Here is a 13,046-nt window from a genome sequence, read left to right as displayed (position 1 = left end):
GCTCCTTATCTTAAGGCCATAGACTGTATTAAAACATTTTAATAAGTCTGTTGTGCTCAATATTCAAATGTCTCCGTAGGTCGGGGGGGGGGGAAAGGCCGCCTAAAAGATGCAATTGGACCAAATCATCCTCAACTGTACTTCACGCGGAGGACGGTGTAACTAATCTGTACTGTCACACCGCCATGTTAGATAAAGGCTTTGTCCCTTGGCAGGTCTTTCTGTGCAATGAAACTATTGCCCTTAGTTATAGTGCGGTTGAGAATGGACTAGTGTTCCCTTTCTTTTGTAACTTAAATTTTTACTCACCTACTCTGGGTTCTACATTCAAATAGGTGTCCGTTGTCCCTTGGGTGTAGGTGTTAGTGTCTCTTTTTCTTGTACATCTTTAAAGTCTACGTATAAAACTCTTACACTGCCTCTTTTTTTCCGCAGCTGCGTCCAAGCTGGATCATTTCATGCATTTCGTCAAGTGTAAGGCGGAAAACTTCAAAGTCATCCTGGCGCCTAGTCCGAAATATATGGGTATCTCCGATGAACCACCCCGTTATATGGGTGCTGGATTTGTAGTGCTATCCTCTAACAATATGGATCTTTACTTCTATATGGATGAACCAGGTAATAGATCAGTTGCGCTTACTTGGGTGATGTTTCAAAGTCATAGAGCAGGAAAAACGAGGACCAAGGGAATTTTTCTTTTTCTTCTACGCCTTCTAGAGCCCGAGATAAATCGATTTAAAAAATACCGGTAAATCGTGAACTTTGACGTCACGGCATACGCTCCCGTACGCGATGACGTCATAATTCATGACTACCGCCTCGTTTGTTTGTGCGCATGGGTTTCTGCGCCAAAACACGTTTTGAGGTCCCTAGTTTTTAAGTGTCCTACTTAAATTTAATAATTATCCTCCGATGTTATTTGCTTTCAGGTCTAGTACCGCGGGAACCTCACATGTTGGAATTGGCTAACGGGGAGATGGTAGAGTCTGCAGCTCCTATGTGGGGTGTAGACATCAAGTGTGGCAAGGGTACAGACTTCAGCTACGGGCCTTGGGCAGATAGACAGCGCGAGCATCTGTTCAAGTTCTTCTTTCCTCAGGTATAGATGGACACGGCCAAGCTAGGCTAGGCTTGAATAATTTTAGCTCAAGCCTAGACTTGTGTACGTCACCCCCCCACTTTAACGCCAAACAGTACAGTTAAAACACTAGCCCTTACAAGCCTAACCGATCCCTGTTCATAAGTGCCCTTTCAAGGCACCTTACCTGGTTGAGAGTCAAATCCAATGTTTAGGGTTCAGTCCCAACTGAAGCATAAATTTTTCTCTCAGTAATCGGTTAAAATATGACATATTTACATTTTGTAACACGAATCTTTTGGTTAAAATCGATGCAACGGTTGGCATTTTACCGCTTTTGGCAGTTTTAGGTGTAATTCAAAGCTACAATATTTTTACAAAGCTACAATATTTTGGATTGACTCTAAGTAATGACATGTAGAGAATAGTTTTTGGGTCTGGAATTTTTGGCCTGGCTCGAGTTTTTGCCCTGGCAATGCTGATTTGGTATTCACTAGAATTCTCAATTTGTTATAATAAAAGTTTCAGAAGAGTTTAATTCGAAATCTTTGCCACTTTGATTTTTACTTTCTATTACTAATGTATAGCGGAGCCATAGTAGTATTTTCTGTTCTATTTTATTCTATTCTATGGCTTATTCTATTCTATTCTCAGGACTGTCAGACCATGGTACCTACCCCCGCCCCGCAGCCTGGCGAAAGACGCTCTGTTCAGTCATTTGATGTGAGACTCAGTACTCTACATGAAAGCACCATAGATCTTCTCTTCTCTAAAAACAAGGTAAATATACTTATTAGGTGTTCAGTGTTCATTATTTCATCATACTATGCTACCGCAGCCTAGTGCTCTGTCCAGTCATTTGATGTCAGACTCAGTACTCTACATGAAAGCACCATAGATCTTCTCTTCTCTAAAAATAAGGTAAATATATTTATTAGGTGTTCATTATTTCATCATACTATGCTACCGCAGCCTAGTGCTCTGTTCAATCATTTGATGTCAGACTCAGTACTCTACATGAAAGCACCATAGATCTTCTCTTCTCTAAAAATAAGGTAAATATATTTATTAGGTGTTCATTATTTCATCATACTATGCTACCGCAGCCTAGTGCTCTGTCCAGTCATTTGATGTCAGACTCAGTACTCTACATGAAAGCACCATAGATCTACTCTTCTCTAAAAATAAGGTGAGTAACTGCCAGCCTAGTTAGCTGGGAAGATTCGATCTGAAACAGATAAGGTTCGTTCTTAGAACGGCTGGCTTTCTCCTATCCTGTCCCTTTTCTTTCTTTTTTAAATTTTTGGGCGATAGGACTTTGTTTCGTTTAGTTAATTATTGTTTTATTATTATTATTATTCTAAAGCTAAAATTAAAATATTAAGGCTTCTAAGAAAATCATGTATGAAATTTGCGATAATGGATGACAATGAAAAATAACCAAAAATTTCTTTTTCTTTTTAAATCCATGTTTTTATTTGTTTATTCCAGGAAACTAACGCAGTTCACGTCAACGTAGGTCAGGGTTCCTATCTGGAAATGACCCTGCCTTGGATTATAGGGTCCGACGGTTACACTACCAAGGTAACAGGACAGCTGTTGCACTTTGAAGCTACCACCAGTCTCACATTCCGGTCCCTGGTTGAAAGTGAAACACTTGAGTTTGCTATACGGTAAGTTATCACTATAACAAAAAGTGGTTCGGCCAGCCTAGTTAACTTGGTTGGCTATGCCGCGCGTTCGATTACCGCCCGGCGCGGATTTTATCCTGTCCCTGGTTGAAAGTGAAACACTTGAGTTTGCTATACGGTAAGTTATCACTATTTCTATAACAAAAAGTGGTTCGGCCAGCCTAGTTAATTTGGTTGGCTATGCCGCAGGTTCGATTCCCGCCCGGGGTGGATTTTATCCTGATGGGATAATGTTCGTTCTCGGAACGGCTGGCTTTCTCCTATCCTGTCTTCCTTCTCTCTTCGTTTTCGGGACGATAAGACCTTCGCAGCTACAGTTCCCTCTGTCAAACCTCTTTTTTTTTTTAACTATTCTATTCGGTTTTACCCTAATTTGTTCTATTCTATTCCTTTCTCCTATCCTGTCTTCCTTCTCTCTTCGTTTTCGGGACGATAAGACCTTAGCAGTTACAGTTCCCTCTATCAAACCTCTTTTTTTTTAACAATTCTATTCGGTTTTACCCTACTTTATTCTATTCTATTCCCTTTCAGATCTCATTATCCACTAAGATGGAACGATCATCAGGAGTGGTTACTGAATCTCACTGGTTGCAAGGCATCCGGGTATTTCATCTATGCTCATAAGGACTTCTTTCAAGGTACATTAAATGAGTAAACAAAAAGTCAATCCACCTATGTACTGCTGAAGTCGTACGGTGTATGGCAGATACAAAAAGATGTATTTTCTTTACTCTGCCAACACCATTCGGCAAAAGCTAAAGCCGCTACAACAACAACAACATGAGTAAACAAAAAGGCAATGCACCTCTGTACTGTTGAAGTCGTACTTACCTACTTTCCAATGAGTGGTACGCGGAAGCATTTCTGGTGGTGCAATAATAGTAGTAGCCTACTGCTGGAGTAAAGGGACTTTTCAGTCCTATGCGAGCAGTATAAATAAGCACTATTGTTATTATTATTACCTACTTTCCAATGAGTGGTACGCTGAAGTACGTGGAGAGATGTGAAAAACCCAGTTTTATGATTTGTCTCGTAAATGCGAAAAACAAACCTGGCAACCCTTGTTAGGAGAGAAAAAAAATCTACAATCAGACACAAAATTTCGCCTGCGGCGCTATAATTTCTTTATTTAACCCCCCAAATCACCCAAAATTTGCTGTTTGGTGGTACGCCTTAAGAACCTTGAGATGTCAGGTGGTACTCAGTACACGAAAGTTTGGGAACCCCTGGAGTAGGTATTATAGGTATTAAGTGAAGAACAACATTTACGGGGTCAAGTACATTAATCAGACACAAAATTTCGCCTGCGGCGCTATAATTTCTTTATTTAACCCCCCAAATCACCCAAAATTTGCTGTTTGGTGGTACGCCTAAAGAACCTTGAGATCTCAGGTGGTACTCAGTACACGAAAGTTTGGGAACCCCTGGTGTAGATATTAAGTGAGGAACAACATTTAAGTACGGGGTCGAGTACATCAAGGTGTGGTCAGGTTTTTCAACCAAGTTTCTCGCCTGGCCATTGCATACTTTCTCCTTTGACCGGGAAAATATTCGGATCGACTGCTGGTCTATCCCAATAGCTGCCATCTCTATTAACTGGATCTACCACCCTATGCCGGCGTTTGGTCCGCCACCTCAGGCAGATATCACCACACCGGAGAAAGAAGAAATACTGCTGTCCCCTATGCGGATACCAAGGTCTAGGAAAGCTACTGGATTTACTTGGCCACAGGTAAAATAGTAATAATGAACAAGTAAAATAGAGAACATAGTAAGAAGTTAGTGAACCAAGTTATAGGTACATATTTTATTTTATTTTTAAAAAGATGAGTGTTCCACCGCCGTTTTTATTTCGTAGCAATGAAACAACTGCTACATTAGACGCATGTGGCCTGTGTCGTAGCATGCCCATCCCGTAGTATGCCTCTCATCAGATGGGCGAGAAGAGACACAATACTTCCCATTTAGGTGCTGGCTCAACACGAGAACACCAGAAAGTAACCCGTTGAAATATTAGCAATCGAAAAACGAGTACAATTTTTTTGTCAATTCAGGGATTCGAATCCGGGACCTTCTGCATGGCAAGCAAGCGCGTTACCACGAATAGGTAAGGTTAATTGTGAGGACTGAGGAGGCGGGTAGCCAGCCGAGTTAGCTTAGTTGGTAGTGCGTCTGCCTCGTAAGCGCTAGGCCGTGGGTTCGATTCCCGCCCGGGGCGGATTTTATCCTGATGGGATAATGTTCGTTCTCGGAACGGCTGGCTTTCTCCTATCCTGTCTTCCTTCTCTCTTCGTTTTCGGGACGATAAGACCTTAGCAGTTACAGTTCCCTCTATCAAACCTCTTTTTTTAACTATTCTATTCGGTTTTACCCTACTTTATTCTATTCTATTCTCTTCCAGATCTCATTATCCACTAAGATGGAACGATCATCAGGAGTGGTTACTGAATCTCACTGGTTGCAAGGCATCCGGGTATTTCATCTATGCTCATAAGGACTTCTTTCAAGGTACATAAGAGACACAATACTTCCCATTTAGGTGCTGGGTGAACACGAGAACACCAGAAAGTAACCCGTTGAAATATTTGCAATCGAAAAACGAACATATTATGCAAAGAAGAAATATTGCTCTCCCCCATGAGGATACCACGCTCCAGAAAAGCCACTGGATTCACATGGCCACAGGTAAATAGCCAAACTTGAAGTCAAAACTGTGAAAAGTATCTTTAAAAGGTAGTCAGCTCCCATGGTGTAGTGGTCACTGCGCTCGCCTTGTAGGTATGCGGGAGATCCGGGTTTGATTCCCGGCGGAGTCAAAAAATTTGTATCATGCAAATGATTGATTCCGTGACTGACCGTTGCGGGGCCCACTCAGCCTCGTGAGGACAATGAGTAGCTGTAGGTATGTATATTAAAAAAAATAAAATAATAATCTCATAGTGATTGTTGCCATCATGGATGGTAGGTATGTAAACATTAAGCCCTGAATTATTGAGATATTTGGAAAATCCTACTACGTATGCTGCAGTGAGCACCAAATAATACAAAGAAACGGCATTTATTTATTATTTGACTTGTTTGTAACCCGGGTCTCCCGCGTGCAAGGCGAGCGCAGTGACCACTACGCCATGGGAGCTGACGTAGGAACAATGAAATAAGGAGATTATTTGACGTTTCCGTTCCAGATGTCCGCATTTGTTCTGTCTTTTTGTTTATGGACCAGACTTCACATCCGTACAGTAGGACGGGTAAGATGACGGATTGGTATATTCTTATTTTTTTGTATTTATCTAAAGCCTTATGAACCCTAATCTGAATCATGGTTTAATTGGTTTTATTTGACTATTTCATTTTCTGTTGTGTGATTTCAGGATGGAAATCCCAAGTTTGACCCCACCACTCTGCCCGCAGATAAAGTCAGCTTAGAACTGGAAATAGGCCCCTCTGTAATGTATCTGTATGGCTCTTGGCTTAGGAACTTCTACTTCTTGAAGGTAATTGAACGAACTAAGAAAATTGCAAGTTCTATATCGACAATTATAAATCAGGACGATTACTCATACAGTGAGTGTCGATTACTTCAACAGTATGTCTGCTGATGAAGTCAGCTTAGAACTGGAAATAGGCCCCTCTGTAATGTGTCTGTATGGGTCTTGGCTTAGGAACTTCTACTTCTTGAAGGTTATTGAAAGAATAAATCAACCTCTGTATGGGTACGTCGGAGGAGGTCCGGGTTCGATTCCCGCTGGGGTCGAAGTTTTTTCGGTTCTGTACTTGGAGTTCGTGGTACACTCAGCCTCGTGAGAACAAGGTAGCGACCAGTGGCGGCTTTCTTTACCAGTGAAAAAAGATGAACGGGAATTAATAGTAAAGAATTCTACTTCTTGAAGGTAATTGAACGAACTAAGAAAATTGCAAGTTCTATATCGACAATTATAAATCAGGACGATTACTCATACAGTGGGTGTCGATTACTTCAACAGTATGTCCGCTGATAAAGTCAGCTTAGAATTGGAAATAGGCCCCTCTGTAATGTATCTGTATGGCTCTTGGCTTAGGAACTTCTACTTCTTGAAGGTAATTGAAAGAAAAAATCAACCTCTGAGTGGGTACGTCGGAGGAGGTCCGGGTTCGATTCCCGGTGGCGTCGAAGTTTTTTCGGTTCTGTGCTTGGAGTTCGTGGTACACTCAGCCTCGTGAGAACAAGGTAGCGACCGGTGGCGGCTTTACCAGTGAAAAAAGATGAACGGGAATTAATAGTAAAGAAGGCACTTAGTAAAGCTGTGATACCTTCAAAAGTTGTGAAAAAGCTCTATGCTTTATTTCAAACTTTCAAAGTATTAATGATTTGATGTGAGAAAAGGAGTTAACTGTATTTCAATTTTCAATGCCAATTTTTCAGGAAAGCATATTTGGGGAGGATCAGCAGTTCACAGACATGAATTCCACTACAACGCCGCGAGATAGCGCTACTGCTGCTAGTAATCCTACCAATGCTAAACCTAACCATACAACCAGCGCCCCAGCCGATTCTAATATAGGTAAGATAATGTCTTTACCTGCCCTTTGTACCAGGGTTCAAAAATTGCAGTTACTTTTATGCATGAGTGAAATTCTACGCAGAAATGGATATCACCTTTGTACAGTAAAGCTATTCGCTATGAAAACTAATTTTAGTTCTATTCAAACAGTATAAATAAGCACTATGTCAGCTCCCATGGCGTAGTGGTCACTGCACTCGCCTTGCGCGTGGGAGACCCGGGTTCGATTCCCGGCGGGGTCAAGAAATTTTGGATCAAGCAAATGATTGATTCCGTGACTGGCTGTTGCGGGGCCCACTCAGCCTCGTGAGGAAAATGAGTAGCTATGACCGGTGCCAGGAAAATGAGTAGCTATAACCGGTGCCAGCATAGTAGGTAAACATTGGATGTTAGGCTTATTGAGATATTGGAAAAAATCCTACAATGCTGCAGTGAGCACCAAAGTTGTGACATAACAACACAGAGAAACTACATTTTTACATTTACATAAATAAGCACTATGACATTTATTTCAGCCCACATCGCCATCTGTGGAGACCTGTTCGACTTCTCGTTCGACCTCCCATTCGACGACTTCCTACCAGCCACTCTCCCCCTTCGCTTCTGGATTCAAGGCGAAAGCGTGGACCTGGCCCTTTTCCTGCCCGAAGTATACTCTAGTCGTCTGGTGGTAGAAAGTATGGACCGGCATGCTAAGCTACAGGCACGAGACGGCACCATACTACATCCCCGGCCCCAGGATAATGCTAGGAAATGGAGGAACATATGTAAACGAAGGTAAGCTAACAGTAAAGGTGTGTCCAATTTTTTTTTTTTTTTAAGAGGTTTGACAGAGGGAACTGTAACTGCTATGGTCTTATCGTTGAGACCTGTTCGACTTCTCGTTCGACCTCCCATTCGACGACTTCCTACCAGCCACTCTCCCCCTTCGCTTCTGGATTCAAGGCGAAAGTGTGGACCTGGCCCTTTTCCTGCCCGAAGTATACTCCAGTCGGCTGGTGGTAGAAAGCATGGACCGGCATGCTAAGCTACAGGCACGAGACGGCACCATACTACATCCCCGGCCCCAGGATAATGCTAGGAAATGGAGGAACATATGTAAACGAAGGTAAGCTAACAAGAAAGGTGGGTCCAAACTTTTTTTTTTAAGAGGTTTGACAGAGGGAACTGTAACTGCTATGGTCTTATCGTTCCGAAATCGAAGAGAGAAGGAAGACAGGATAGGAGAAAGCCAGCCGTTCCGAGAACGAACATTATCCCATCAGGATAAAATCCGCCCCGGGCGGGAATCGAACCCGCGGCCTAGCGCTTACAAGACAGACGCACTGCCAACTAAGCTAACTAGGCTGGCGTGTGTCCAAACTTTGTTGACTGGCTTTCGATCAATGATGGATCGACGGCCAGTAAACACACAGTGCAATACCTGGCTCTGTGGTCGATTATGTGTGGCCACAACCTAAGATAGGTTATTAGATTGTCAGCCCAGATTGCTTGGAGAGTAGCGCGTCTGCCTTATAAGCGCTAGGTCGCGGGTTCGATTCTTGCCCGGGGCGGACTTTATCCTCAAAAGTTAAGGTTTGTTTTCGGAATGGCTGGCTTTTTTCTATCCCGTCCTCCTTCTCTCTTTGATTTCGGAATGATAAGACCTAAACAGTTCCCTCTATCAAGCCTCTCGAAAAAAAACTCGTGTATCAGATGGGCGTGAAGAGACACAATACTACCCATTCAGGTGCTGGATTAACACAAGAACACGAGAGAAAGTGTCACCCGTTGAAATATTTGCAATCGAAATATGAATAATAATAATAATAATAATAATAATAATAATAATAATAATAATAATAATAATAATAATAAAAATGATAATATAAGATATTATTTGAACAAGGTTTTTCATTCACATAATAAGTATGTACATATAAGACCTTGTTTAGACTGCGGGAGTAAAGGGACTTTTCAACCTCGTTCTAGCAGGATAAACAAGGTATATTGTATATTCTATTCTATCTTTTCAGATACAAGTTGTGGGGAAGATGAAATCTCACTCAAGAAGGAGTTCGATCCCCGTGTCTACAGACCATTGGATGTGATAGTGTCTATTACTATGCACGATATTCAGGCGCATCTGATGAAGGTATGTAATGGAAAAAAAACTAAGGACAGTGGTAGTGTTTTTTTTTTTTTTTTTTTTTGGGCCGTTGTGTGAAGGTTTTAAAGGGAAAAAAAACTTAAGTGGTTGTTTTTTTTTTTTTTTTTTTTTTTTTTTTTTTCGTATGACACCAAACAGGTTACTGCTGAGTTAATAATTTTGCTCCCCTACATCGTACATGATACATGCGCTAAAGTTACTTGGACTTAGAATAGAACAGTTGCGCTTACTTGGGTGAGGTTTCCAAGTCAAAGAGCAGATATAACATGGTGTTTTTAAACGACTCCTTACCTAGAAAATACAAGATATCGACTTTGCGATTTGTTCAGCCAAAACCAGTTGGCCTCAAAGCGATCACTCTAAAGCTGATTGAGAGGCCGACGACAAACGCCGACCCCATCTGAACATGGGAAAAGGCGAAGAAGAAGAAGAAGAAGAAGAAGAAGAAGCTTCTATGAATCTAATATTGTGTCTCTGATACATCTGTATTTCAGAACTGCACGGACAACGACCCAGCCTGTCCCGTCATTCTAATCGAGAGGTTCGGGTTCGAGATGAAGAAATCCTACAAGGAGACATTGCTTCAGTTACTACTATCCCCTGCTATTCTCATAACTACGGACCGAGTTCTGAACAGAACATCCAAAGACAAACACTTACAACAAGGTCATCTTATGCTGTCTGGTATGTGAACGAAAGAAAGTGAAAAATTCAGCTGATTACGTTACTTTCCGTCCTATAGGATCTTCTTTTTCTTCGCCTTTTCCCGTGTACAGACGGGGTCGGCGTTTTTCGTCAGCCTCTCAATCAGCCCTAATCGAGGTGATTGCTTTAGGCTGACATTTGGTTTTGGCTTCAAATTTTACAAGCGGATGCCCTTCGCACTCAACCTTTGCTATTTCTTTAGAAAGGGAAATTCAGACTGGTATCCTCCCTGTTTAAAGTCTCCCAGCTAGACTAAGCAAATATTAGTAAGACTGTGATATCCACACAAAAATGAACAGATGTTCTCAGCTTCACTATAAGTAACATTCATGACATAAGGTTTTATTTTCGTTCGTTGTCTCCCCAGGTCTACAAATTCGAGGTCATGCCATGTTCTCGGATACAGGTCGCAGCCTAGATCAGGAAACGCTCGAATACGCCTGGCAACTGGAAATACAACTGGGCAAACTCTCCGGCAAATTCACCTCCCCCCAGCTATACCATGTGATCACGGGCCTGGAAACCCTGGTGCTCCTCATTACCGACCCTGAGAGTAAACTACAAGCCCCGCGCCTACCCCCGGAGTGCCACCATGGGATTCCGCCCCTGACGTGCCCCGAGTCTGATGCTGATGGCAAATATAGGTGAGTTTAAAGCAGGGGTTCTCAAACTTACTCAAGCCACGGACCACTTTTGAATTTCATGATTTCCTTTGGTGGTAGAAAAGTATAAGTGTAAGTAGTGCTTTATTTAGACTGTCAGCTTAAAACAAATTGTTCCATTATACCAACAGTTTAATAGAGCACCTCTTTAGAAAAGTCAAGACCAAAAAGTAAACATTGGGAACCACTTGTTTTGGTTTCATTTTTCGTCTTGTTCACACCCCCATCCAGGGGGCCACCCTCATGCTCCACGCGTCCTTCTGTTGGCCCCCGGGGGGGGGTTGGGTGGACTAGTGGTAGTGCTGTCACAATTTAATCTTGTAATTGTCATGATATGTCAAAATTTAATAATAAATAAAGCACAAATATTACTATTACTCAATTCTGGGCCCCCAAATTTCACGGATCGACATGCCTTGATTCAAGGAACTCATTTACCAAAATTTCATCAAAATCGGACCAGGCAATCGCATCTTATAGCGGAACAAACAAACAGACATCTAAACCAAATGCATAACGGTCGAGTTAAAACGTAGACCTCACTATAGATCGGACAATGATTTGATGTTTTCATTTCAGATGTCCAAGATTATACCTTGTTTATCCTGCCAGAATGAGACTGAAAAATCCCTTTACTCCCGCAGTCTAAACAAGGTCTTATATATTTCATAGGTGTAGTTTAAACATATGTAAAAAAAAACCTTGTTTAAATATTAAAAAAAGAAAAAAAAATACAAAAATATGTGATAAAGGATTAGGATTAGGAGAGGGATAGGGGTGTCTTTCACATACACACATTTGGGTTTGTCTTTGGTTGTTGATTGTTTGAGTTGTATTTGGGTTTGAGTTGTATTTGGGGGAGGGAGTATTTGAGAGTTGATTGATTGGGTTTGTCTTTGGTTGTTGATTGTTTGAGTTGTATTTGGGTTTGAGTTGTTTGAGTTGTATTTGGGTTTGAGTTGTATTTGGGGGAGGGAGTATTTGAGAGTTGATTGATTGGGTTTGTCATTTGGTTTTCAGGTCGGGAAATGACAGGGTCCACGGGCGATAGCACTGCCAGCCCATCTCCTGCCAGCTCAGTAGAAAGGAGACCTACCCTGCCTAGGAGATTCTCATATAACAATGCTAGTCTGAGAACTATCAATGGAGTTCCCTATGCCAGACTCATTGATTCTAGTCCAACTGGTGAGTATATTACAGTAGAGACGTAGGAGATTCATATAACAATGCTAGTCTGAGAACCTACCCTGCCTAGGAGATTCTCATATAACAATGCTAGTCTGAGAACTATCAATGGAGTTCCCTATGCCAGACTCATTGATTCTAGTCCAACTGGTGAGTATATTACAGTAGAGACGTAGGAGATTCATATAACAATGCTAGTCTGAGAACCTACCCTGCCTAGGAGATTCTTATTATTATTATTTTAAATTTTTATAGGTTAAAATAAATGGATAGTAAAAAAATAAAATAAATCTTTTACCAGTGCCCAAAATAATACTTCTTTCTGATTGGTTCTCCAGGCGACCAATAGCAGCGCCGGGGGGCGTGGGGGGCGGAGTCAACACCAGTGGAGGAGGAGGTTCTAGCTCCAACACGAATACATCCGGGAGCAACCGATCTCAGACGAGTTTGTTTACTATAATACCCAATACTTGTTTCTCATTGGTTCTTCAGGCGACCAATAGCAGCACGGGAGGCGGTGTAGGGGGCGGAGTCAACACCAGTGGAGGAGGAGGTGGTTCTAGCTCCAACACAAATACTTCCGGAAGCAACCGATCTCAGACGAGGGGGAACGATGTCAATGACCTGTGGTTGGAGATTGCGAGTATTAGCGGCGGTCCTCTCATGCTGGAGTCCGTGAGTTCGATGTGCGAGACGGACAAGAGTTTGCATCTGGTCCAGGCCAAGTATCTTAAGGTAAGAATACTCTAATGGAATTTTTGAAAAATCCCGGAATTTCCCTTCCCTTGAAGAAGAATTGAGTCATCAGTTAGCAAGTACCGCGTCAGCTACTGATCATCCTTCTAGATCAGGTATGTCACCAACCAAGCTCAATAGCGTTTAACCCGAGTGTTCTATAGTAAATCAGAGTGATGTGTTCTTCTCTGCAGAAGAAGAATTGAGTCATCAGTTAGCAAGTACCGCGTCAGCTACTGATCATCCTTCTAGATCAGGTATGTCACCCACCAAGCTCAATAATGTTTAACCTAGATGTTC

General features: G+C 42.0%; 1 protein-coding gene across 1 annotated transcript in view; it reads left to right on the top strand.

Annotated features, from left to right (window-relative positions):
* Nucleotides 1-13,046, top strand: part of LOC103515862 — a 63,000-nt gene that overhangs the window by 10,586 nt on the left and 39,368 nt on the right. Inside the window, exons 5-20 of the mRNA XM_026828438.1 lie at nucleotides 436-618; nucleotides 930-1,099; nucleotides 1,733-1,858; nucleotides 2,570-2,751; nucleotides 3,301-3,420; nucleotides 3,747-3,801; nucleotides 4,229-4,501; nucleotides 6,141-6,263; nucleotides 7,172-7,310; nucleotides 9,326-9,444; nucleotides 9,954-10,143; nucleotides 10,532-10,808; nucleotides 11,058-11,071; nucleotides 11,847-12,033; nucleotides 12,082-12,183; nucleotides 12,350-12,746. Of these exons, the coding sequence (XP_026684239.1) occupies nucleotides 436-618; nucleotides 930-1,099; nucleotides 1,733-1,858; nucleotides 2,570-2,751; nucleotides 3,301-3,420; nucleotides 3,747-3,801; nucleotides 4,229-4,501; nucleotides 6,141-6,263; nucleotides 7,172-7,310; nucleotides 9,326-9,444; nucleotides 9,954-10,143; nucleotides 10,532-10,808; nucleotides 11,058-11,071; nucleotides 11,847-12,033; nucleotides 12,082-12,183; nucleotides 12,350-12,746 (2,657 nt within the window). The remainder of the gene's footprint in view (nucleotides 1-435; nucleotides 619-929; nucleotides 1,100-1,732; nucleotides 1,859-2,569; nucleotides 2,752-3,300; nucleotides 3,421-3,746; nucleotides 3,802-4,228; nucleotides 4,502-6,140; nucleotides 6,264-7,171; nucleotides 7,311-9,325; nucleotides 9,445-9,953; nucleotides 10,144-10,531; nucleotides 10,809-11,057; nucleotides 11,072-11,846; nucleotides 12,034-12,081; nucleotides 12,184-12,349; nucleotides 12,747-13,046) is intronic.

Source organism: Diaphorina citri, unplaced genomic scaffold (assembly GCF_000475195.1).
Source record: "Diaphorina citri unplaced genomic scaffold, Diaci psyllid genome assembly version 1.1 scaffold1432, whole genome shotgun sequence".
NCBI classification, from domain to species: domain Eukaryota; kingdom Metazoa; phylum Arthropoda; class Insecta; order Hemiptera; family Psyllidae; genus Diaphorina; species Diaphorina citri.
This window is presented reverse-complemented; position numbering and strand designations above follow the sequence as displayed.